We start from the raw sequence: 26,985 nt of genomic DNA on the forward strand, positions 1-26,985 counted from the left end.
CAACAGAGAAAAACTTGTTAAACACATGGGACAAAATCTTACGGAAGCGACCATACGAGTCATAAATACTCACACTCCGCCTAAGTAAAACAGAAACAAGCAACACTTAGTGGGCCAGCCAGAGGCTTAGGGCCCGCGCAGAAAAATGACAGGAGTAAGAATGGACCAGCTATACCGTATTAAACGCCTCTAAATCCCGGACTCCCTTGAAAAACATCAACACTTCAAGTGAATACGAAATCCATGAACCACTTCACAGGACCAGAAGAATCACTCGCCAACAAGTAAGTGATTAGACACATTCACAGCCCGGCTTCTCAAAACCCCGCAAACTAAGTGACTTCCCAGAAAACCCAGAAGATTGGATCTTCCCAGATCCAATCTACATCTACAAAAATATTAATCATAATAAAAATACCCCCCCCCCCCCCCCAACTCCAAACAAAAAACCTTTGTTAGCAAGCCATGCACAAAGCCTAATGCTGTCTTGATGAACCACCTCATTAGGCCACTGCTATCGGCTCAAATCAACCCAAAACATCACCTAAGACACCCAGTTGACACCATAAATCAAGTCAGTCTAGCCTACGAACTATCCAATTAACTTGCCAAGGCTTTGGTCATGAAATCGACAACGATAGATGCGAAAAATATCCACAGACATCCACGGTCCCCAGCAGATTTGAACAACCTCCCACCCACTCATGGAAAAGCCTTAAACTCCCACTCAATGCGACTTGTTACCCACCCATCCACTGCAATTCACCCGTCCACCCACCCACGTACTCGATCTCACCACCTACACCACGACTTACGGGATCAGACCTGGAAAAATTAACAAATGCTTGCAAATTATAAAGAAAAAAAGTCTGAATTATCACTTGAGTGCTGAATTATCGTAAACATTGATAATTTAATATCTCAAGTTACCACAGTGGATGAACCCAAGTACTATCATTTGAGTCCACAATACCAATTTTAGAACATTAGCAACACAGTATTTAATATAATGTATTCTTAATTTTATCACCGTTTTTCACAAGAATCCCGTACTAGGAACACCATAAAGGCATAATATTATGCATACAATGCCTAAAAAAGGCATAACATGTTTTATGCAGAAATTATATGCAAATGAGTTGAAGTGGGTGTTAAGAAACTAATTTACATGACCCAAGAGCTCATTAAGAGTGTATTCCACGCTCACTGACTTTTATGATCATTAAAACATGTGCTTACACACTCAAAGTTATCTTCTCGGTATATATTATTGTGTTAGTTATTAGCAGCCACTGCTTTGTTTATTGTTTCAAGATGGGTCAGATAAGTGAGCAGTGAGAGTCTTGAATTGTCTTGCAAATGTTTGCACGATTGCATCCCTTTCTCTCCTCTTCCCTTTCCATTCCTTCCCTTCCTCTCCCTTCTCTCTCTCTCTCCCTCTTCCTCCACACACACACACACACACACACAACTTTTTTAGTGTCAGAGTGGTTGACAAATGGAATGCATTAGGCAGTGATGTGGTGGAGGCTGACTCCATACACAGTTTCAAGTGTAGATATGATAGAGCCCAATAGGCTCAGGAACCTGTACACCTGTTGATTGACAGTTGAGAGGCGGGACCAAAGAGCCAGAGCTCAACCCCCGCAAGCACAACTAGGTGAGTACAACTTGGTGAGTACACACACACACGTACATTCATAATTTTAAAACTAGATATGATAGGGAACTGGGGCAAGAGTCATTGCTGTAAACAACCGATGGACAGAAAGGCGGGAATCCACGAGTCAATGCTCGATCCTGCAAATACAAATAGGTGAGTATCCACACACACACACACACACCAGGAGTGCGTGTGTGGAGCGACACTTGATCAGGTTACACTTGAGTGATGCTGGGGGTGTGTGTGGCTCCCGGCACACACACCAGCCCTCAAGCATAAACAAACAAACTTGGTGTAAACACACGGCCATCATTGAAGCTTACTGTGTAGTTATATAAATCCCTTACTCTTTTATTTTCTTCTTAAAGATTTTAATACCTGAAAAAGGTATGAGAAATCAGTGAGATAAATTGAGAGACCATATGACTAACTTTGTAACTCTACTTTTAATTTAAAAAGTTTAAAAAAATAAGTTTGGCACGAAGCGTTACTCATCCTGTGAGTGAACACTCCGCCGTAGTGACAGTATTGGGCAGCGTCACTCATCCTGTGAGTGGACACACCGCCATAGTGACAGTATTGGGCCGCGTCACTCATCCTGTGAGTGGACACACCGCCATAGTGACAGTATTGGGCAGCGTCACTCATCCTGTGAGTGGACACACCGCCATAGCGACAGTATTGGGCCGCGTCACTCATCCTGTGAGTGGACACACCGCCATAGTGACAGTATTGGGCAGCGCCACTCATCCTGTGAGTGGACACACCGCCATAATGACAGTATTGGGCAGCGCCACTCATCCTGTGAGTGAACACACCGCCATAGTGACAGTATTGGGCAGCGCCACTCATCCTGTGAGTGAACACACCCCCGTAGTGACAATTGTTTCAAATGATCAGTTTATCAAACAATAAGATTAACATTTGCCAACCCCGAATCTTTCGCTATCTTTCGGGTGCAAAGTGAGGGAATCTTAAATTGCTTGTTTCATAAAGTGATTTAAATGGTTGTTAGATTACACTCCAGATCAGACACCTATTTGTAAAATGTCAGTTGACTGTAATAGGGAGAACTGATTATATATTTTCTCCATTGTTCAATTATTCTATTTAATAGCCCTATTTTGCCTATTTTCTTCTCGTCTCACCCCTCTCCCATTTTCTTTACGATCACGCATCCACCCCCTTCTCACCCATACATTCCCCCTATCACTCCCTCACTCATATACTCCATTGACACAATCCATCACAATCACCTATTGGGATTGGGTGGTTATAAATAGGAGCTGCCTCGTATGGGCCAATAGGCCTTCTGCCGTTACCTTTATTCTTATGCTCATACCCCCCCCCCCTCAAAAGACCACCCCCCCCTTATCTATACCCCCCAAAGACCCACACCCCTCCCCCTCACGCCAATGGTGGCTGGTAATTACTCAACTAATGGTGGTCACACGGTAGCTCTTGTTACCAATTATCTAGTGCCAAGGGTCGACTCCCTCACCCCCCCCCCCCTCTCCCTTTCCCTCACCCTTCCTTACTCTCCCCACTTCACCCTTAACCTTACCTCACTTCCCCATCTCTCTAGAGCTCCATGAACTCCTGAACACACAACCACTAAACACCAGAAAAGAGAGAGAGAGAGAGAGACAGAGAGAGAGAGAGAGAGAGAGAGAGAGAGAGAGAGAGAGAGAGAGAGAGAGAGAGAGAGAGAGAGAGAGAGAGAGAGAGAGAGAGAGAGAGAGAGAGAGAGACAGAGAGAGAGACAGAGAGAGAGACAGAGAGAGAGACAGAGACAGAGAGAGAGACAGAGAGAGAGACAGAGACAGAGAGAGAGACAGAGAGAGAGACAGAGACAGAGAGAGAGAGAGAGAGAGAGAGAGAGAGAGAGAGAGAGAGAGAGAGAGAGAGAGAGAGAGAGAGAGAGAGAGAGAGAGAGAGACAGAGAGATAGAGAGAGAGAGACAGAGAGAGAGACAGAGAGAGAGAGAGAGAGAGAGAGAGAGAGAGAGAGAGAGAGAGAGAGAGAGAGAGAGAGAGAGAGAGAGAGAGAGAGAGAGAGAGAGAGAGACAGAGAGAGAGAGAGAGACAGAGAGAGAGAGGGGGGGATGTTCCTTGCCATTCCTCACTTTCTCTCCCTCACCTCTTTCTTCCTCACTCTCCCTCTTCTCACCTCTCGGTATGTATCTCTGGGCTGGTATCCCTCTGAGCTATCCCACTGGTGGTATACCTACGTGAGTATATCCCTTGGACGGTATACAAGTATACACCGGGTGGAATCCCCTCGGGTAATAGCATTGAAATTGAAATTGAAATTGAAATAAGTTTATTGAGGTAAAATACACACAAAGGGATGAGGTAGCTCAAGCTATTCTCACCCCCGTTCAGGTAATAGCATTGTTTGATCAGATTACACAGGTTGCAGAGGCTGTGAAGTTTGCAGAAATTGCAAGTTTGAACATATAAAGCTTTTCAAGTTCATACACAATGCACTAAAGCAAGTCCTTGACAGCACGTAGATCTACCACGTAAACAAAACTTAATACACAATGAATTCTTCCAGTGACCACCCCTTTCCACCGCCTCCTGCAGGAGCAACAGCAATTCGGGGCCAAGTTCCAGTTACATATTGTTGATTTGCTCTTCTGCATATATTCCTTGCCCAAGAAGGGACAGCTGTTTTCCTGGTCTGGAGAAAGTGGCGCGAGAAACATGCAATTTCCAATACAAGACAAAGCCGGACGCTTACGAACCAAATGGAACAGATTCTCTCGATAAATTTTACATACATTATATATATATATATATATATATATATATATATATATATATATATATATATATATATATATATATATATATAATTTATAGACACTCAACCCACCAGGGGACTCGAACCCTGGCCAATAAAGTGGCAGGTACACACTGTATCCACTACACCATGCTTCAAAGCATTTAAATACCTGGAGTTAAATACCCCAGAATTCCTACCTCTCTCTATTGGTTTGAAGCATGGTGTAGTGGATACAGTGTGTACCTGCCACTTTGTTGGCCAGGGTTCGAGTCCCCTGGTGGGTTGAGTGTCTATAAAGTTATAAACTTCAGCTTGTGGTATTAGGCAAGTCTGTGCGCATATATTATATATATATATATATATATATATATATATATATATATATATATATATATATATATATATATATATATATATATATATATATATATATTATATATATATGTCTCAAGAACATCGAGGTAAATTCTCCCTTTATATAACTCATTTTGTCGGGGACAAGCAGCCTGTGTATGTATATAAGCTAAGATTATATCTAAGACCCTTCAAGGTCGAACTATTGAACCCTTTCCAGAATGCATAATCTGCTAAAACTGACTAACTGCCCGGTATGCCTATTTACTGCTAGGTGATCAGAGGCATTAGGTGAAAAAGGAAACTTGTCTAAACATTTCTGTCTCTCCCGGAATTCTCGAGTGTGAGTCGAGAACGAATCCAACTGCACTACCGAGACCCAACAAGGAGGGAACTATCGGGAGAAAGCGCTAAGTCATTAGATTATATGGCACTTGAAACGGGCCAGGTTATCTTGAGATGATTTCGGGGCTTTAGTGTCCCCGCGGCCCGGTCCTCGACCAGGCCTCCACCCCCAGGAAGCAGCCCGTGACAGCTAACACCCAGGTACCTATTTTACTGTTAGGTAACAGGGGCATAGGGTGAAAGAAACTCTGCCCATTGTTTCTCGCCGGCGCCTGGGATCGAACCCAGGACCACAGGATCACAAGTCCCGCGTGCTGTCCGCTCGGCCGACCGGCTCCCTTCCGACCGGCCAGGATTTGGGATGGGACGGGGGAAAGGAATGGTGCCCAACCACTTGGTACAAAATATGACAACTTTCTCAATTTCTAAACAGTATATACTCAACATTGAATTAAAAAGCTGATTCTGACCTTTTTTTCCAAAAAATTAATTGAGCCGGTCGGCCGAGCGGACAGCACGCTGGACTTGTGATCCTGTGGTCCTGGGTTCGATCCCCAGGTAGGACAGAAACGCTTAGGCACATTACCTTTCACCTGATGCACCTGTTCACCTAATAGTAAAATAGATACCCGGTAGTTTTTACCCATTATTGCAGATTGCATCATGGGGAAAGGTTTCCTGTTCTTGAAAACGAGAATAGTAAAAAAAAAATGTAATTTTGCAAAAACATTTGCATCTTTGATCGAGTTCATTAAAAGTTTCATCTACGAGAATGCTCAACCGAAGGAACATATACGATGATGCACCAACCCGTCCTCTTAAAAATAACGTCACTTTTGGCTGGTATGCGCGGCGCTATGGCCAAATTTGGACGTAATTTGAAATGAAATCGACTCACAAAAGTGACGTACTGTCCCGTTTTCTGTTTGATCGTCCGGCTTACTCGGCAAGCTTAGAAGAGGAACTTTCAATTCACGTTTTTCATAACGTTTTGAAACTTTATGAGAAATTCCTGCCCACCTAACCTATCAGAGGACCTTAACTTACTGTCGTTGAAAAAAAAATCCCAAATTCATTTACAATTTTTTTTAATTTTCAAATTACGTCCAAATTCAACCATACGGCCAAAAGCGACGATCTTTTTAAGAGAACAGGTTGCAACACACACAAAATCAATAGCAAAATAAAGTTAACTTCCTCGTGCCAATACAACATTAGGACCACACCAGCGGGAGAGACCACCATCAAATCAACACTAACACACAGGTTACTCGCCACCAAAGTCGATTCGCAACTTGCGATAACTTCCCCTCGGGGCATTTGCCGGGAAACAAATGCTAAGAAAATATTCAGCTGTTAAGGCATATCTCTTATATTCCTATATTCTTATCTTATATTTCACTGATTACTCCCTTGGGAGTTGAAGATTAAGGAGAGTAATTAACTTACACCTTCCTCCTTACCTGCCCACGGTGTTGGGGTCGTATTGTTCTGTTCTGGTAGCCTGTGTGTGCTGGCATTGGGCTCGTTCTTGTGAGCTGTGGTGCTCGTCTCTCCTAACCTACCAGAGGACCCAAAACGGAAAACGGGCCAGTATCATACCACATACCACCATCACGGAATGGTGGTATGATGGAGTATTGTACACTGGATGTGGTAGTGGTATACTCGTGTCTATTGTACCAGTGAAGGGGGGGGGGTTGTAGGGTACCTGTGTATACTAGTGGGGGGGGATGTAGGGTACCTGTGTATACCAGTGGGGGGGGGGGTTATTGTAGGGTACCTGTGTATACCTTTGGGAAGGGGGGGGGGTATTGTAGGGTACCTGTGTATACCAGTGGGGGGGGGGTTATTGTAGGGTACCTGTGTATACCTTTGGGGGGGGGTATTGTAGGGTACCTGTGTATAACAGTGGGGGGGATATTGTAGGGTACCTGTGTATACCTTTGGGGGGGTATTGTAGGGTACCTGTGTATACCAGTGGGGGTGGGTATTGTAGGGTACCTGTGTATACCTTTGGGGGATATTGTAGGGTACCTGTGTATAGTGCCTTTGGGGGGGGATGGTAGTTATACTGTCGTGAACCACAACGTCTTCCTGGAGGTTTCAAAACGTTAAGAAAACTACTAATTTAAAGTTTCCTCTCCTACCCTAACAGACTAAGCCAGAGGACCCGAAACAGAAAACGGCGGAACAGTACGTCACTTTCGTCAGCCGCTTTCATTTTCTAGTACGATAATTTTTGGCCCTTAGAGCGCATAGGATCGAAAAGCGACACTATTTGTAATAGGGTCTTTATGAACAAATCCACAAGGGCCGTAACGAGGATTCGAACCTGCGTCCGGGAGCATCCCAGACTCTGCCTTAATCGACGGCCTATTGACTTAGCTCGGGTGCAAGGGGGGAAGTTGTGTAAAATCCTGGTTTGTGCCTCGGAGAGGCTACGGGATCCAGTAAGTTCAGTAGAACTTCGGTTTCAACTCTTTTAACCCTGTCGTAGCTCAGTCGATTAAGGCAGCGTCTGGGATGCTCCCGGACGCAGGTTCGAATCCTCGTCACGGCCCTTGTGGATTTGTTCATTTGATGCATCACGTTAGTGTGAACTCTGTGTGTAAGGGTCTTTATCTCTCTCAAGTCACCAGGCAATATGTTACTCACACACATACTCACAAGCTACTAACCCACATAATTCAACACGGAACGTCGGTTGGTCGCTGGTGAAGCGATACGACTACTGTAAAACGTATGTTTACATTTACCTTTTTGTAAATTCAAGTTTGTCTTGATACGTGAACTGGAAAAAAATAAAATCCAAACTTAATCATTACTAAACCTAGAACAGCGCATATGTGTTATACATTAAAACAGCGTATATTGGGGCTAGGATTGTTAGGACAAGGTAGGTTAGACTCTAGTTACGTTTCTAACTGTCTAGAAAGCCATTTGAGCAAATAATACAAAGGGCGAACATTTTGAGTTCCAACAGCACATATTGGTAAGTTTGACCAAATAGTTGCTGGAATCACTACCATTTTATGAGGCTGGGCTGGAGCAGATATGCTACACACACAAATCACAATTGCGTGATGTCGACATGTCGTAGCTCAGTCGATTAAGGCAGCGTCTGGGATGCTCCCGGACGCAGGTTCGCATCCTCGTTACGGCCCTCTTCAACGGCGTTCACTGAGAGAATTGAAACTAGGGGCTGGGCCTTAGGCACAGTCGAGGGTGACCAGCTAATAGGCCAACTGGCCTATCAGACGAGGCTGTGGGTTGCCAATTGACTGATCGGCCGGTCACACATCACGCTAATTGCTGACCTGCATCCCGCCTCTCTCCTGCCGAACTTAATCACCTGCCATTTACAAGAACCGGATTCTTTTACGCCTAATACCTTTTTTTTTACAATGGTATATAAATTCCTTCGAAAGCATTATATACATTATTGAATGCCCGACAGCCTTTTAACACCTATGGAACTGCAGCTCAATTGATGTACATTAATTCCAGATATAAAAAGTTTGCACCATTTAGGTGTTGGGAGGCAGGGTCGACCCGGTGCTTGAGTTGACTACAAAAAGTTGCATTATGGTTGTTGAAGATTCGCTACTTGGAACAAGCAGTTCCAAGTAGCACGGGCTATGGCGAGCCCGTGATTGCATTATGGGGACTGACCCAGCTCGTCTAACACAGTCCTCCGTCTCCTCGTGAGAGGAATGGGGGCCCACCCCAACCCGCCTGTGTTGGTCAACCCCCATCACCAGTCACCCTGAAAAGTTGGGTGAGGCTTAACCACTAACTCTAGTGGTTAAGGTACCATGTACACCAGTTGCATTGTGCTCCTGGCTGTCTGGGTTCGAGTCACTTCAGGGGTGTGTGCAGTTTTCAGTCGCATATATGCTTGGGGACCATTCAAGCTTGTATATATTATATATATATATATATATATATGCAACAGTCACATAATGACTAAGTAAATAGTAAGTTTTTAATGTCCGTTGATTGCTTATCAGATTATCTTTGCAATCACGTTTTGGACTAATTTCTCTTACTATACATTTTTCCCGGGAAAAAGTGACATTCTAAATTGCACAGTAAAACATGGGATGATCTACTCTAAATCCCCAGCGGGAGGTCCTCTACTGATTACCGCGGCAGGAGGCTCTGCTCTATATGCAGTGCTCTACACTACATTTCCAGCGGGTAGCTCTGTAGTTATAATGATTTATGATGGTGGAATGGGAAAGAACCTATGATAGGGGGAAATGGGTGGAAGGGGGAACAATGGAAGGAGGTGGACAGGAAATAGGGAGAGTATGAGGCTACTTTGCTATAGCAAATAGGGAGAGTATGTGGCTATGTTGCTATAGGAAATAGGGAGAGTATGAGGCTACTTTGCTATAGGAAATAGGGAGAGTATGAGGCTACTTTGCTATAGGAAAGAGGAAGTGTATGAGGCTATGTTGCTATAGGAAAGAGGAAGTGTATAAGGCTATGTTGCTATAGGAAAGAGGGAGAGTACGAGGCTATGTTGCTATAGTAAACACACTAGTGGCCTCCACGAGGACAGGAAGCCGGCGGCTTTTCAAAGATCCCCCTATCCCCATTTGCACTGATTATTTTCTAACTGGATTATTAAATTTAATTTAGTTTTTGCATTTGAGGCTTCGTCGGGTAGGCGGTTCCATGGGTTTATAACCCTATGGGTGAATAAGCATCTCTTATTTTCAGTCCTACATTTGTGACTGTGTTACATCTGACCTTTTTGAAGAAATTATCTGGATCAACATCTGCCAAATTGTTCAGTATTTTAAGTTTCAATGAGATCCGCCCTGTCATGTCTGGTTCGTAGCGTTGTTAGCCCTGTGGCTCTCAACCGTTCCTTGTACCAGGAACGGTTGGAGAACCAGGCTTACTTCTGGGATGATTTTTATTGTCCGCTGTTGCACTTTCTGCAAAGCAGCTATGTCTTTCTGAAGACGAGGTTTACAGTAATTCAAGTAAGCTCCACAGATTTATCGAGTTAAATCACTACCTTCTTTTCCTTGAAGTCAAAGATACGGTTCATTATTCGAACAGTTCGGAGTTTACTATAAACCAAAAATCATTTGTGGTGTTACACACAAATCCCCAGCAGGACATACTACTGTTCTCTAAAATCCCCAGTGGGATTCTCTACTCTAAATCCCCAGTGGGATTCTCTACTCTAAATCCCCAGTGGGATTCTCTACTCTAAATCCCCAGTGGGATTCTCTACTCTAAATCCCCAGTGGGATTCTCTACTCTAAATCCCCAGTGGGATTCTCTACTCTAAATCCCCAGTGGGATTCTCTACTCTAAATCCCCAGTGGAACTGCTCTTCTCTGAACCCTCAGCGGAGCTATTCACTATCTCCAATCTAACGATGAATGACGTGACTATAAAACTGCCAAAGAAACAAAAGGAAGCAGGATACCCTAACGAACACGGGTGATATTCCTCAGCATGAATACTCACCCTGGGTATTGATGTCTCATGAATTCATTGAATACTCGAGCACACTGGCCTTCACGAGAAAGGGGAAAGGAGGGGCTCGAATTATATTTCCCGCGTGAACGCCACTCAATGGTAAGCAGGCGGCAGGGTTAGTGGTGTGGTGATTTGCGTCGATAACCAACCAGTCCGCCGTGATGTTGTCGCTCGTAAAGACAGTCTACTTCGGGGGCACTTCGAGTGGACTTCGAGGGCACTTCGAGTGGACTTCGAGTGGACTTCGAGGGCACTTCGAGTGGACTTCGAGGGCACTTCGAGTGGACTTCGAGGGCACTTCGAGTGGACTTCGAGGGCACTTCGAGTGGACTTCGAGGGCACTTCGAGTGGACTTCGAGGGCACTTCGAGTGGACTTCGAGGGCACTTCGAGTGGACTTCGAGGGCACTTCGGGGGCACTTCGAGTGGACTTCGAGGGCACTTCGAGTGGACTTCGAGGGCACTTCGAGTGGACTTCGAGGGCACTTCGAGGGCACTTCAAGGAGCACTTCGAGGATAATGACAATTAAAATCAATACAATATATTCGTATCAAGTAAAACTAATCACATGTATTTTTATGTAGCTGATTCATCCATAAATCCGTATGCCCGGTGTTCGAATCCCAGTGAAAGCAGAAACAAAGCGACAGCGTTTCCTTTCACCTCATGGCTCTGTTTACCTAGCAGTAAATAGGTACACATACCAGTACACACACAACCAAAACACCACATACATGATAGACACACACGCCCCGTGACAAAACTCAAGGAAGATTGACTGGGAACTAATCCATAACTGTTCGCCTCTGTCCACCCAGAAGTAACTGGGGACCTGGGAATAAAACCGATTGCAGTGCCGCGTTCCAGGGAAGAACTAGTAGGGTAAGGCTTACCAGGACTTATAGGAAGGCGACTTAGGACTTACGCCGGCGAGAAACAATGGGCAGTTTTTCTTTCACCGTAATGTACCTGTTACCTAGCAGTAAATAGGTACCTGGGAGTTAGTCAGCTGTCACGGGCTGCTTCCTGGGGTGTGTGTGATGTGGAAAAAAATAGTAGTTAGTAACAGTAAACAGTTGCGAGGCGGGCCGAAAGAGCGGAGCTCAACTCCCGCAAGCACAACTAGGTGAATATACACACAGTGGTAGACGGTTGGAACAAGCTGAGTGAGAAGGTGGTGGAGGCCAAAACCGTCAGTAGTTTCGAAGCGTTATACGACAAAGAGTGCTGGGAAGACGGGACACCACGAGGGTAGCTCTCATCCTGTAACTACACCTAGGTAATCACACACACACACACACACACACACACACACACACACACACACACACACACACACACACACACACACACAACAAGCGAAATGGTCCACTCATTTTTTTCCCCAGGTAATACACTCTTAGATCAAGTTAAAGCCCTCAGACGGTTCTGGAAAGATTGGAGATCAGAGGTGTATCGATGACAACACATTATAGAGGAGGGGGGGGGGGCAAGGATTGCATATATTCCACCTTATATCTGTGGAACGGAAGACACAAAAACGTTCAGTAACATCCTTGAAAGACTTGTAGCAGAGACAAGGGGCCAGATTCACGAAGCAGTTACGCAAGCACTTACGAACCTGTACATCTTAATCTTTGGCGGCTTTGTTTACAATTATTAAACAGTTAATGAGCTCGGAAGCACCAGGAGGCTGTTTATAACAATAACAACAGTTGATTGGGAAGTTTTCATGCTTGTAAACTGTTTAATAAATGTAGCCAAAGCCGTCAAAGATTGAGGAAAGATGTACACGTTCGTAAGTACTTGCGTAACTCTTTCGTGAATGCGGGTTAAGGACGACTAAGTCTGCCATCGAGCTGTAGTAACTAAAATGAACCTTCCTGAGGTTATCTTGAGATGATTTCGGGGCTTAGCGTCCCCGCGGCCCGGTCTTCGACCAGGCTTCCTTTTCGTTACACACCCCCAGGAAGCAGCCTGTAGCAGCTGTCTAACTCCCAGGTACCTATTTACTGCTAGATAACAGGGGCATCAGAGTGAAAGAAGCATTTTGCCCATTTGTCTCCGCCTCCACCGGGAATCGAACCCGGAACCTCATGACTACGAATCCGAAGTGCTGTCCACCCAGCTGTCAGGCGCTCTGACACCTAAATAGGTTTTGAACTTAAAGATACAAAATATGTTTTGAGGCACTTTTAGCATTTGCTGAGATGCGAAGTGCCATGAAAAGATGCCGTGAGAATATAATCAGATATTGGTAGAGAACAGAGGTTCAAAACATAAGTTTTTAACAAATGAACAAATCCACAAGGGCCGTGACGAGGATTCGAACTTCGGTTTCAACCCTTTTACCCTGTCGTAGCTCAGTCGATTAAGGCAGTGTCTGGGATGCTCCCGGACGCAGGTTCGAATCCTCGTCACGGCCCTTGTGGATTTGTTCATTTGATGCATCACGTTAGTGTGATCTCTGTGTGTAATAAGTTTTTAAATTGTTAATCAGATAATTTGCCTTACGACAATTGACAAAAGTTACGATATAATTTAATAGAATTGACTAAATTTTAAGTGCCTCAAAGGGTAATTGAGTTGAGATTAGAGATAAGGACATAAATGAACTAAATTACAAAGAGATTATTAAGGGAGCCGGTCGGCCGAGCGGACAGCACGCTGGACTTGTGATCCTGTGGTCCCGGGTTCGATCCCAGGCGCTGGCGAGAAACAATGGGCAGAGTTTCTTTCACCCTATGCCCCTGTTACCTAGCAGTAAAATAGGTACCTGGGTGTTAGTCAGCTGTCACGGGCTGCTTCCTGGGGGTGGAGGCCTGGTCGAGGACCGGGCCGCGGGGACACTAAAGCCCCGAAATCACCTCAAGATAACCTCAAGAAAGCGAACTTTGGTGAAGGCTGCAAGTGAAGATGAGTTATGTAACAAGAGTTTGCTATGCCTTTATTTTGATAAATCTATTGAGTCCTATTGACCTCTAACTTTTGTCATCTTCATAATGATCCTTCTGTTGATGAATGCTAGTTATTGCTACCGCATCAGTGTCCCACACACACTAACCTAAATATGTGAATTTCGTGGTAAATGCGCAGACAATGCTGTTGTTGTTGTTATAGATTAAGCTACTCGGAACAAGTTCCAAGTAGCACGGGCTATGGTGAGCCCGTAACTTACCTGGCACAGGAGCGGGGCAAGTAGCACGGGCTATGGTGAGCCCGTAACTTACCTGGTACAGGAGCGGGGCAAGAAGCACGGGCTATGGTTAGCCTCGTGGACGGGAGATGTCTCCCGTGCCGCAGACAATGCGCAGACCATAGTAAATATAGAGACCGTGGTAATTACGCAGAGAGATATTCAGCGGTGTATTTATTTCAAGACGAGACTTAGAAGACACCAAACCTGCAAAATTCCGGTGGTTTTTCAATCTAGCAGGTTGTCAGTTCTAGCAGGGTGTTATTTGCTAGGCCCAATCCCTTCTATATCCAAATAATGTTTCTCAGCAAAAGAATATGTCTCCTGATATTGCGGAATGATGTTTTTAACTCATACAGGAAGTCTCTATATTAAAGAAAACGAGATGTTGAACCAACTGGCGAACGCACAATATATCCGGCATTGCAACATTAAAACCGGTTGCTTTAAGGTAAGCATAACTATGTTGTTTGATGAAAATCTTGCTAAGACGCCCAAGACAAGTAAACAAAAGTTACCCAAGAAAATTTCCTCTCAGCTATTTTCGATAATTTTCCCGCTCTAGTTCCGCTGCCACCATTGCTCGGAAGATTCTTCTTGTTATTCAGAGTGAAGCGACTCGTCCTTCATTCGCATCTTCCTTGCTCGGACTTTTGCCTTTACACAGAGGTAAAATAAGTGTAGCCATCCAATCTCCAGTACTACCGCCCCGAATGCCATCTACTGACAGAGATTACATGCAAACACCTTTCTGGAAGAGTGGGCTTCTTTCCCACATCTCACCGCAGCCTCCATTCACATCTGGGCTCTTCTCACACACCAGTTCTTCCACCTTTCCTTCTCCTGCTTCACCTGTTTCTAATCCTCCTCCTCTTCCCTACTACTCCTCCTGCTTTCACCTGTTTCTAATCCTGTTTCTCCCTCCTACTCCTACTCCTTCTCCTGCTTTCACCTGTTTCTAATCCTGTTTCTTCCTCCTACTACTTCTCCTGCTTCACCTGTTTCTAATCCTGCTTCTCCCCCTCCTACTCCTTCTCTTCCTGCTCTTTCTACTACTACTTATGTCACCCTTTTTGATCAATATTATTTTTAATTTTGTTTCATTATATTTCACTAATTTACAGTTTCTTATTTTCTCTTTAGTGATTTGAGAAATGTTATATAATTATTAGTTCCCTTTACTGAATAGGGTTAACTATTTTATGTCTATAATACATATTTACACGAGATGAAGATGTTAATATGTATATATACTACATACACAGACTTTTTATGTACACACAACGTACATGGACCTAAGCGCTAACGGACACTATATACACGGACGCGTTTTTATGAACTCAGTATTAAATGCACAGTGCTTATGTAGAGTGAAGGGACGACGACGTTTCGGTCCGTCCAGGACCATTCTCAAGTCGATTGAAAATGGTCCAGGACGGACCGAAACAACGTCGTCGTCCCTTCACCTTCTAGTGTGTGGTTTGGACAACATTTCAGCCACGTTATTGTGACTCCTCGTCTGCTTATGTAGAACTCTGCTTTCTCTCTTCCGCGTTTCTTACATGCTTTCAACACTTAGTCTACACTTCCCACTATCTTCCTCTTCTGCTCCACTATCTCCTCTTCTCCTGCTCCACTATCTCCTCTCACTGCCCTGAACTCACTAATTCTCTTCTCTATCCACCCCTCACTCCTATAGCTTGATTCTCCTCTCTCTTTCTCTACCTAGCAACCAAATGTGAGTTTACGAGGAGAAAATAGAGAGAGGGTCCCCCGCCTCTCACGCACTTCAGCATGGCCAAGACCAGCTTACCGAGAGAGGCTTTTCTAAGCCTTTTATTCCATGCCAGTTTATTTTCATTTTCTCGAAGACAATTTCCAATGGGTTACAATAGTATGTTTTTTTCTATTTAATGGTCATCTTGTTGAGAAAGGAAGGTTGTGCTGCATCTGGAGTGACAGATTCAAACGATGGGGAATTAGGGGGGGGGGTGAATGTCTATGGGGAGGGGTGGGGGGGTTATGTGTGTGTTTCGAGCGTAGTCTGAACGTTCCGGGGAGATATATTCTACTTTCATGGAGGATAGGAGAGGGGTGGGGGAGAAACAAATCTAAGAGCTATGATATCAAGGAGAGCTAGGATATCTCCCAATGAGAGCTAGGATATCTCCCAATGAGAGCTAGGATATCTCCCAATGAGAGCTAGGATAGCTCCCAAAGCGGCAGGATATCTCCCAAAGCATCAGGATATCTCCCAAAGCGTCAGGATATCTCCCAAAGCGTCAGGATATCTCCCAAAGCGTCAGGATATCTCCCAAAGCGTCAGGATATCTCCCAAAGCGTCAGGATATCTCCCAAAGCGTCAGGATATCTCCCAAAGCGTCAGGATATCTCCCAAAGCGTCAGGATATCTCCCAAAGCATCAGGATATCTCCCAAAGCGTCAGGATATCTCCCAAAGCGTCAGGATATCTCCCAAAGCGTCAGGATATCTCCCATAGCGTCAGGATATCTCCCATAGCGTCAGGATATCTCCCAAAGCATCAGGATATCTCCCAAAGCGTCAGGATATCTCCCAAAGCGTCAGGATATCTCCCAAAGCGTCAGGATATCTCCCAAAGCGTCAGGATATCTCCCAAAGCGTCAGGATATCTCCCAAGATGGCAGAAGAATGTGCGTTTCACTAACAGAGAGGAGAGCTAGGAGCCACCAAAACTCCGAGTTCCTTCACTCCAACTTGAACTCCCTCAAGTTTTTGTCCTGTAGGAAATGTAGGAAAGGGAAGGAGAATAGATGGAAGACAGAGAAAGGAAGGGAGAAGGAGAGAAGAGGGAAGAATGGTAAGAGGAAAGGACAGGCTAACATAACTCATTGTTACAACATAATATTCTGGGATACCTTCATTATATATAGCATAGGTTAGACATTATATAATGATTGTTGTACATCTGCAGTTTCATATTATTTATAAATAAAATAATAAATAAATGTTTATTTAGGTAAGGTACATACATACAAGGTACATACATACAAGAGATTTTACAAAGAATGATGGATTTATAGATAAGGCTAGTACATACAACGCCTAAAGCCACTATTACGCAAAGCGTTTCGGGCATAAATGATCTTACGATCTTACCTGAGACGTTTCTTTAATTGGCACTACAGAAAGTGGTCAAGATATACGTGAATAATATCATACTTATCATTTTATCTCCTTTAAACTTTCTTAACAGCAATATCTGGAGCAAGACCATTACTGAACCCCATAAAACATTGTGGTTAAATCCCCCTTAATCCCACAGTGTATCTCTAGGCTCTATAACTTGGCACAAAAGGATGACAGCTCTCCAGTAGGATCCAAAACCTGTACCTGTCATGAAACTACTGACGTCATACTGACGTCACACCAGTCATGATAGGTTAGCTTTGATGAAGAGTAGCTGTGACGTAGAGGGTTGCTTTCTGTTCTTAGGTCTTGGACCCTACTCTAGTGGTCGCTTCTGGAGCGATAGCCAATATGAATGTCCTAAAGGCCTCCGCTTCTTGCAAGGTCGGTGTTCGATTCCCGATTGTCCAAGTGCTATATAGTCATACTGGCTTAGTGCTTTACATTTATGTTTAACTTCGTCTCTGACAATACATAGCGGTGAGGTTAATTACAAAAGCGTTACATAGTTCTTAGAAATACAGAAATCTGCACCGACGCAAATATATACTAGTAATCACGATTGGGGACACATTTATCAATTGCTATAAACTAATCATTCCCCAAAACAATGCACTGCGAAGGTGAAGCTCTATTTGCTATTCGATAATACACGACGGTTTAAAAGATCCAAAGATATGCAACAAGTCTCGTTCCTGAACGAAGGGAACTGAACGATTCGAACCTACTCCCGGACGCAGGTTCGAATCCTCGTCACGGCCCTTGTGGATTTGTTCAGAGCTTAGTAATCTCGTCATCACTAGCAATAAAACTATTAACACCACAACAATTATAACCACTAATTAGTTTCTATAACATACTAAAATATATTAAGCACTAAGTAATCACCTTAAATGATCCTTTGTATAGTTTTAGTTGTCCAAAGTAGGATGTTGGGACAAGGGAAGGACAACAAGGATGTTCGTAGAGGGGGAAGAAGAGGGGAGGATGAGAAAGGTAGAGAGGATATGAGAGGGGGAGAACAGGGGGAGAATGGGCATGTTGGGAGAGATAGGAGGGAGGTGACAGGGGGGCAGAGAAGTGGAGATAGGGCGAAGAGCGAGACGTGGAGAGGAGGGAGAGGAACAGGAGGGAGAGGAAGAGAGGAGGGAGAGGAGGAAGGAGAGGAAGAGAGGAGGGAGAGGAAGAGAGGAGGAGAGAGGAAGAGAGGAGGAGAGAGGAAGAGAGGGGGAGAGAGGAAGAGAGGGGGAGAGAGGGGGGAAGGGGGAGAGGGGGGAAGGGGGAGAGATGGGGGAAGGGGGGGAGAGAGAGGGGGGAGAGAGGAGAGAGAGGGGGGAGAGAGAGAGACAGAGAGAGAGAGAGAGAGAGAGAGAGAGAGAGAGAGAGAGAGAGAGAGAGAGAGAGAGAGAGAGAGAGAGAGAGAGAGAGAGAGAGAGAGAGAGAGAGAGAGACCCAGAAACAAACTGGGTTACTATGACGACATAGTAATCTTAGAACGACCTCAGAAGATGCCCTGAAAGATGCCCTAGAAGATGCCCTTGAAGATGCCCTAGAAGATGCTCTAGAAGATGCCCTTGAAGATGCCCTAGAAGATGCCCTTGAAGATGCCCTAGAAGATGCCCTAGAAGATGCCCTAGATGCCCTTGAAGATGCCCTAGAAGATGCCCTTGAAGATGCCCTTGAAGATGCCCTAGAAGATGCCCTTGAAGATGCCCTTGAAGATGCCCTAGAAGATGCCCTTGAAGATGCCCTAGAAGATGCCCTAGAAGATGCCCTAGAAGATGCCCTGGAAGATGCCCTGGAAGATCCCCTGGAAAATGCTCTGGAAGATGCCCTGGAAGATCCCCTGGAAAATGCCCTGGAAGATGCCATAGAAGATGCCCTAGAAGATGCCCTGGAAGATGCCCTAGAAGATGCCCAGGAAAATGCCCTGGAAAATGCCCTGGAAAATGCCCTGGAAAATGCCCTGGAACCTGCTTTTCCGACGAATTCCAGCCAAGACAACTGGAGAATGGTCCTGAACTGCAGCTCACACCATTTTCACCTCTACCACTTGTATTTAAATGTAGTTTCCCACGGAATCTCTCCCCGTTTTCGATACATCTGTCTACTCAACAAACTGATTTTATTAACTAACAACAATTTAACAACTGTTTATTGACATGGTTGATGCTGCTTTGTTGACTGTTCTGAATCTGAGGTTCAGTGCCAAACAGATTTAAGCTTAGATCAGATTCCATATTAATCCTGTTTCTGTAATTTCGTTTTATATTAAACAGCGTAAGTCTTTAATATTTTTTTATGCTAATTCTGGGTACTAGTTTTTCACATACACCAAAAACTCTGATAAGTTGAGTTGAGTAGAACTTTACCTCAGTGAAATGTCTCACGAAAGTTCAAAAATTTTATTTTTTTCTTTGCAACTATTTTTTTTATCTCTACGTGAAATTTATTCCTAATTCCCTACTTATTGTTATCTGGAGGATGACTATTGATCTTAGTTTGAAGACCCGATCACTATTTTTGGCGACACCAGGGGGCCAGATTCACGAAGCAGTTACGCAAGCACTTACGAACGTGTACATCTTTCCTCAATCTTTGACGGCTTTGGTTACATTTATTAAACAGTTTACAAGCATGAAAACTTGCCAGTCAACTGTTGTTATTGTTATAAACAGCCTCCTGGTGCTTCCGAGCTCATTAACTGTTTAATAATTGTAAACAAAGCCGCCAAAGAGTACGATGTACAGGTTCGTAAGTGCTTCGTGAATCTGGCCCTAGGCTTTCAACCATTGGTCTAAAACCTTCCCCTTTCCACAGACGCCAATCACGACACCCGAGACATGGTCTGAAAGCTGTCTCCTGGACAGACTCCAGACAAGACTAACAGCCAGTTACTGTGAGAAACCTCCAGTATGTAATCGGCCCAAGTGCCACACCGACTCCACAAAGTAGATTTATTATCACCTGTTGTAATGAATTGTGAGTGATACAACTGTCGCCTAGTTGGCCGTTTCTCTCCGTATTCGCTGTCTGCTATCCTGACACTGCCTGCTATCCTGATTGTCTGCTATCCTGAATGTCTGCTATCCTGACACTGCCTGCTATCCTGAATGTCTGCTATCCTGACTGCCTGTCTTCCCGATTGCTTGCTTGTCAAAAGAAATATTTTATGACTCTCCCAGACTAGCTATTAACCCGTATTGCTGTCTATCTGTCCGTCTGCCCAAGAAACTTTCTGATTTGTTTGTCGACTTTCTGATCAGCTTCAACGACTTTCTGATCAGCTTCAACGACTTTCTGATCTTCAACAACTTTCTGATCATCTTCAACGACTTTCTGATCATCTTCAACGGCTTTCCTTGTGGGCAGCTGCCACCTCAGACTGCCATCCTTCTGTAATACAGCCATAGACTGCCATCCTCTTGTAGTACTGACTTCCACTTGTATCATTTGTATTATCTGGCGTCTTCCCGTTTTCTTAAATTACCTTCCACAGGCAATTCGTTTTCTTAAGCAAGTTAGCGTTATCATGGTCGCCTCCTGTGCCAGGTAAGTCCACTACGGGCTCACCATAGCCCGTGCTACTTGCACCGCTCCTGTGCCAGGTAAGTCCACTACGGGCTCACCTTAGCCCGTGCTACTTGCCCCGCTCCTGTGCCAGGTAAGTCCACTATGGGCTCACCATAGCCCGTGCTACTTGCCCCGCTCCTGTGCCAGGTAAGTCCACTACGGGCTCACCTTAGCCCGTGCTACTTGCCCCGCTCCTGTGCCAGGTAAGTCCACTATGGGCTCACCATAGCCCGTGCTACTTGCCCCGCTCCTGTGCCAGGTAAGTCCACTACGGGCTCACCATAGCCTGTGCTACTTGGAACTTTTTGTTCCAAGTAGCTGAATCTTAACGTGTGCTAGCCTATTTGTGCTGGCGGGGGTTGAGCTTCGGCTCTTAGGACCCCATCTAGTGTTGTTGATATTACGGGTATGTCACTAGTGTTTTTGTGTATCTATTCGGAAAATTGGCCAAAAATAGCGTTAATGTGTTATTTCTACATTTCGTCTTTCTCATTTAATTACCCGCGAGCCGTCAAGAATTCTTCAGTGAACTTCAGAGTGCTGAGGAGAGTAGAAATTAGCACTTGAGAAATTTACAAGAGTTGTACGCATTCTTGGTATCCTTAGTTCCTCCTCGTAAAACCTTTAATTAAGCCCAGTTGTTGCGAGGACATTAAAAGCGGACTTTACAGATAACTCTAAATTGAAACACCGTCTTCATTGAACAACACAATTATCTTTATACTGTAACCGCAGAGTAGTATAACCACATTTATTGTTGACATGTGAATGGGACAAGTAACATCAGCAGCAGACTAACAGACGTTGTCACAGCTCGAATAAGACTGTGTTACAAGTATCTCTGGCTGCTCGGCTTGTATAGGGATCTAGATGAATTAAAGTGTAAAGTGTGTGTTGACCAGACCACACACTTGAAGTTGAAGGGACGACGACGTTTCGGTCCGTCCTGGACCATTCTCAAGTACTTGAGAATGGTCCAGGACGGACCGAAACGTCGTCGTCCCTTCAACTTCTAGTGTGTGGTCTGGTCAACATACTTCAGCCACGTTATTGTGACTCATCGCCTGCATAAAGTGTGTGGACAGAGACAGGAACACACACTCGAACACTATATCTTGGATTGTGATAAAATTGAGCCATTTAAGAGATAAGTGTAAACTCACGTTGTATGATATGGCAACCTATCTTGGTACTAATGTTAAGGTAATCTCCTGTTTAGGCAGTAGATCATGTCTGTTCCCTCTACCGCCTATTCACCAACGTATGCATGCTTCAACAACGACGACAATACGTGCTCAAACGTGTTGGGTGTCTAGACAGACCCCGTCCTCTCTCCACCTCTCCGATCCCTATCCTCATCCCTTCCAAGTGCTATATATTCGCAATAATTTGGCGCTTTTCCCTGATAATTCCCTCTGCAATCCTTTTTGCGCTACCGCTCACAGGATGAGCATGGGGTGCACAACAATAAAAAAGTCACAATTTTTTTTATTTTTGGGTGTTTTAACTACTTTAAATCACGTTTTTATGGCGCTGAGTCAGCAATGGCAATTTTTTTCCCCAGCATACAATATATTATTATAAACAAAAATATTGAATTCTATCTTGAGGTTATCTTGAGATGATTTTGGGGCTTTAGTGTCCCCGCGGCCCGGTCCTCGACCAGGCCTCTACCCCCAGGAAGCAGCCCGTGACAGCTGACTAACACCCAGGTACCTATTTTACCGCTAGATAACAGGGGCAAATGGTGAAAGAAATTCTACCCATTGTTTCTCGCCGGCGTCTGGGATCGAACCCGGAACCACAGGATCATAAGTCGAGCGGGCTGTCCGCTCGGCCGACCGGCTCCCTAAAAAAAGGTCTAATTCCTTATTCTAAACGATAATGAAGTGATTTTTCGTTACCTAAAAATCCACAACTTAATTTTCAAATACGAATATCGAGAAAATACTTCATTTGCATTATTCCTTTCCATTTACCAAGTGTGAGCATCAATATTAAAGTTGTGCAATATATCACATGAGACATACACCGACCTTATTTAACTATTGCACAAGGTTGCACAAGGTTGCACAAGATTGCACAAGGTTGCACAAGATTGCACAAGGTTGCACAAGGTTGCACAAGGTTGCACAAGATTGCACAAGGTTGCACAAGATTGCATAAGGTTGCACAAGATTGCACAAGGTTGCACAAGATTGCACAAGGTTGCACAGTAGAAATACAAAATGGAGTTGTTGAAAGATGCAACAATAAACTGAACCATTATGTTAAGGCATTCCGTGGCGTTTCATTGCCCTGTTTAATTACCCTGTGGTCCCATTAACTACCCAGTAGTCCCATAACTACCCCATGGTAGCCTTTAACTGCCCTCGTGGGCCATTCGGGTCGGCGTTAGCTGTGGGTTTAAGGGATCACAGTAGAAATCCTGAACCCTTTGTCAGTGTTGGGAGAGAATGACACTACATGTGTTCTCAGACCTTTAGAAATTTAGTATCCGTTATATAAAGGATTTGAAAGTGTAGTTACTTGTTCACGCCCACACCTGGGGGGCCTGATAGCCTGGTGGATAGCGCGCAGGATTCTTAATTCTGTGGCGCGGGTTTGATTCCCGCACCAGGCAGGAACAAATGCGCAAAGTTTCTTTCACCCTGAATGCCCCCGTTACCTAGCAGTAAATAGGTACCTGGGTGTTAGTCAGCTGTCACGGGCTGCTTCCTGGGGGTGGAGGCCTGGTCGAGGACCGGGCCGCGGGGACACTAAAGCCCCGAAATCATCTCCAGATAACCTCAAGGAGGTGACAGGAAGAGGGTAAGGTAGGGCCTTAGTGGGCCTGAAAAGAGTACTCTAAGGGTCAGGAGAGAAAGACACCAAGGTAGACCTTGAAACAAGTACACGAGTCAAGGAGGAAACAAAGAAACAGCTTGGGAACAAATACATTTTCAAACAAGGAAAAACAAAGGTTTAAAAACCAGATTACTAAACTAAGCAACATGCAAAAAAAATCGCAGAATGTTCCAGCATGTCTGCGAGGAGGTAAACTGAATTTGCCATCTCACTAATGGCCTCGACGGGGACAGGAAGCCGGTGGTTTATCAAAGGTTCCGCCATTTATCCTATTGATTTTACCCCCATTGAACTTGGAATTACAGCAATGTTTTGCCATTTATGGCTGCGGCGGGTAGGCGGTTCCATGGGTTTATAACCCTATGGGTTAATAGCGTTTGTATCGTAGTTGGAAGCTGTTGCTCCTATTCACTAGTTACTTATAACCTTGTAACAAATGGTCTAGGGCGGACCGAAACGTCGTCGTCCCTTCACTTTCTAGCGTGTGGTTTGGTCAAACATATTTCAGCCTGGTTATTGTAACTCCTCGCGTCTGCATCCTCATCTTCCTTGAAGTCAAAGATCCCAGTAAGTTTGCGTGGAGTCAATGTATACATTTTCAATATCAGCCAATCAAGATACTGGGACTTATTTTTAGATATACTGAAATGGCAGCTTGAGCAGGAATGTTGACCAGACCACACACTAGAAGGTGAAGGGAAGACGACGTTTCGACACAATCGACTTGAGAATGGTCCAGAACGGACCGAAACGTCGTCGTCCCTTCACCTTCTAGTGTGTGGTCTGGTCAACTTACTTTAGCCACGTTATTGTGACTCATCGCCTGCATTGAACAGGAATTTTCCTTGCAGGTGGCAACATTCTTATACAACCCGTAGGTTGTATAAGTAAGCTTGATTAGGGTTCTGCCCTGCAGGTTTCGAAAGGCAATATTCGTATCGAAAACAGTAAAATCACAATCCTCTTCAAAAAATCTAAAAAAATGCACAAAAATCAATAGAAGGCGATGATTTTGCTGGCAATATTTCATTTTAACAAATGTGTTTTTGAAATATTTATGACAAAAGATCTGCGGATTTCGTCAGGGACTTGTGTGCGTGTGTGTGTCTGTACTCCCCTAGTTGTGTTTGTGTGGGTTGAGCTTCGGCTCTTTGGTCCCGCCTCTCAACTCTGAATCAATCGGTGTACACAGATGTGATATGTAGAAAGACACAGACAGACATACACAGAAAAGAGAGAGAGAGAGAGAGAGAGAGAGAGAGAGAGAGAGAGAGAGAGAGAGAGAGAGAGAGAGAGAGAGAGAGAGAGAGAGAGACAAAGAGAGAGAGAGAGAGAGAGAGAGAGAGAGAGAGAGAGAGAGAGAGAGAGAGAGAGAGAGAGAGAGAGAGAGAGAGAGAGAGAGAGAGAGAGAGAGAGAGAGAGAGAGAGAGAGAGAGAGAGAGAGACAAAGAGAGAGAGAGAGAGAGAGAGAGAGAGAGAGAGAGAGAGAGAGAGAGAGAGAGAGAGAGAGAGAGAGAGAGAGAGAGAGAGAGAGAGAGAGAGAAAGAGACAAAGACAGACACACACAGCAAGCATTCACTTCTCCATGTGCTTGTATCAAGCCAACATAATCTGACACAAAGAGTCGTGGACACGTAGGAGAGGTTAAGCCCATCATCACGTTCCTGTACACAAGGAAGCATCATCTCACCCGCTGGCACGGCTCTCATAATCCTCACTCTCAACACCTCCTCACTACACTCCTCCTCATCACACACCTACACCACAACACCTGTTACACACACACACCAGTTGATTGACAGTTGAGAGGCGGGACCAAAGAGCCAAAGCTCAACCCCCGCAAGTACAACTAGATGAGTACAACAACTTGGTGAGTTGTTGTGGGTTAGGCGGGATCCAAGAGTCAATGCTCGATCCTGCAAGCACAACTAGGTGAGTACACACACACCAGATAGACTCCCTACTCTACCAAAATGTTCTTCAGAGAACATTATAACTACTAGCATCGCTACAGATCCGAGTTTTATACATGAGATCAGGAAAGAACAACGGAAGGATCTCTCCCGACTCTCACTCTGGCTCACTCTACATACAACTAAAATTAACAGCTTTCCAAACCATTGGAAAAACGAAAAAGTACAAAATGTTAACAGGAAAATTAACTCTGGAAATGCAGAATCTATTCTCATTCAAATTGTTCAACTAATTTTATTTATATTAGCATTAAAAATGAATTTTAAACGATTAGTTCTGAGAACAGTCAGTAAAACTACACTGTTCAATTTCAACTTTCGTTTTTACTTGCACAACTTTCTTTTTTAATGGGAAAATAGGCACGCACGGAACTGAAAATAAAATTGTCGATAAGTTCCATCCACCTGGGTTCTAGGAGACTCGAACCCTGGGCTCCAACATGTGAGGCAGAAGCTCTATCCACCCAGCTATGTGTAGCATTAACAAGGAAAGATTCCTTATCACAACAACTCGCATTGGTTTCAAGAATATACACCTATCCAAGAATAGATTGGATAGGTGAATGGGTGATAGAATTTGTGGATTTAAACAGGACCGCCAAGCCCTGGAGCCAGATTCACGAAGCAGTTACGCAAGCACTTATGAACGTGTACATCTTTCCTCAATCTTTGACGGCTTTAGTTACATTTATTAAACAGTTTACAAGCATGAAAACTTGCCAATCAACTGTTGTTATTGTTATAAACAGCCTCCTGGTGCTTCCGAGCTCATTAACTGTTTAATAATTGTAAACAAAGCCACCAAAGATTGAGAAAAGATGTACAGGTTCGTAAGTGCTTGCGTAACTGCTTCGTGAATCTGGCCCCTGGCCAACAGGTGGCGTTGTGGTGTTCCCTAATTCTTATATTCATATAATCATTTTCAACCTGCTGGACGCTAACCCAAACAGTCAGTTCGGACAGGATAAATACTCCAGCATAAATAGTCTGTATAATATTAATATATAAACAAATTAATATTCATAAAGTTCTAACAAAGCAAATTACATAATTCATAATATATACGAGTTAAGTCTTTTTACGAGAGCCTGTATTTCATGACTTTTTTAATTATATAAAAAAATTAATTAATTAACATCTGTTTATAAGCTATTCTAAGCCTGTGTTTCAAGGCTCTGGAAGGTGATTAATTATTTCCACTTAATTATTTCACCCACCTGCGAGTTTCCTAACATTATTTCTTATAGATTCGCCTTGTAACTGAAATCACTTGTCTTAAGTGTAGCAGAGTCTTGTATTCACGAAAGTCTTCAATATCTTAAATGACCTAAGGTAGTCAACACGACTTCGGAGAAAGTACGTATATAAATCCCCGTCTCCGATTAGTTCTTTAATACACCACCAAAAGCCACACTCGCCCCACACCACCAAAAGCCACACTCACCCCACACCACCAAAAGCCACACTCACCCCACACCACCAAAAGCCACACTCACCCCACACCACCAAAAGCCACACTCACCCCACACCACCAAAAGCCACACTCGCCCCACACCACCAAAAGCCAC

At 44.3% G+C, this 26,985-nt stretch overlaps 1 protein-coding gene across 1 annotated transcript in view; it reads left to right on the forward strand.

Annotated features, from left to right (window-relative positions):
• Window positions 1-20,556: 20,556 nt before the first annotated feature.
• Window positions 20,557-26,985, forward strand: part of LOC138358712 (platelet glycoprotein Ib alpha chain-like) — a 116,319-nt gene continuing 109,890 nt past the window's right edge. The window contains exon 1 of the mRNA XM_069316873.1: window positions 20,557-20,576. Coding sequence (XP_069172974.1) covers window positions 20,557-20,576 — 20 coding nt within the window. The remainder of the gene's footprint in view (window positions 20,577-26,985) is intronic.

The sequence above is a fragment of the Procambarus clarkii genome, chromosome 85 (genome assembly GCF_040958095.1).
Source record: "Procambarus clarkii isolate CNS0578487 chromosome 85, FALCON_Pclarkii_2.0, whole genome shotgun sequence".
Classification (NCBI taxonomy): Eukaryota; Metazoa; Arthropoda; class Malacostraca; order Decapoda; family Cambaridae; genus Procambarus; species Procambarus clarkii.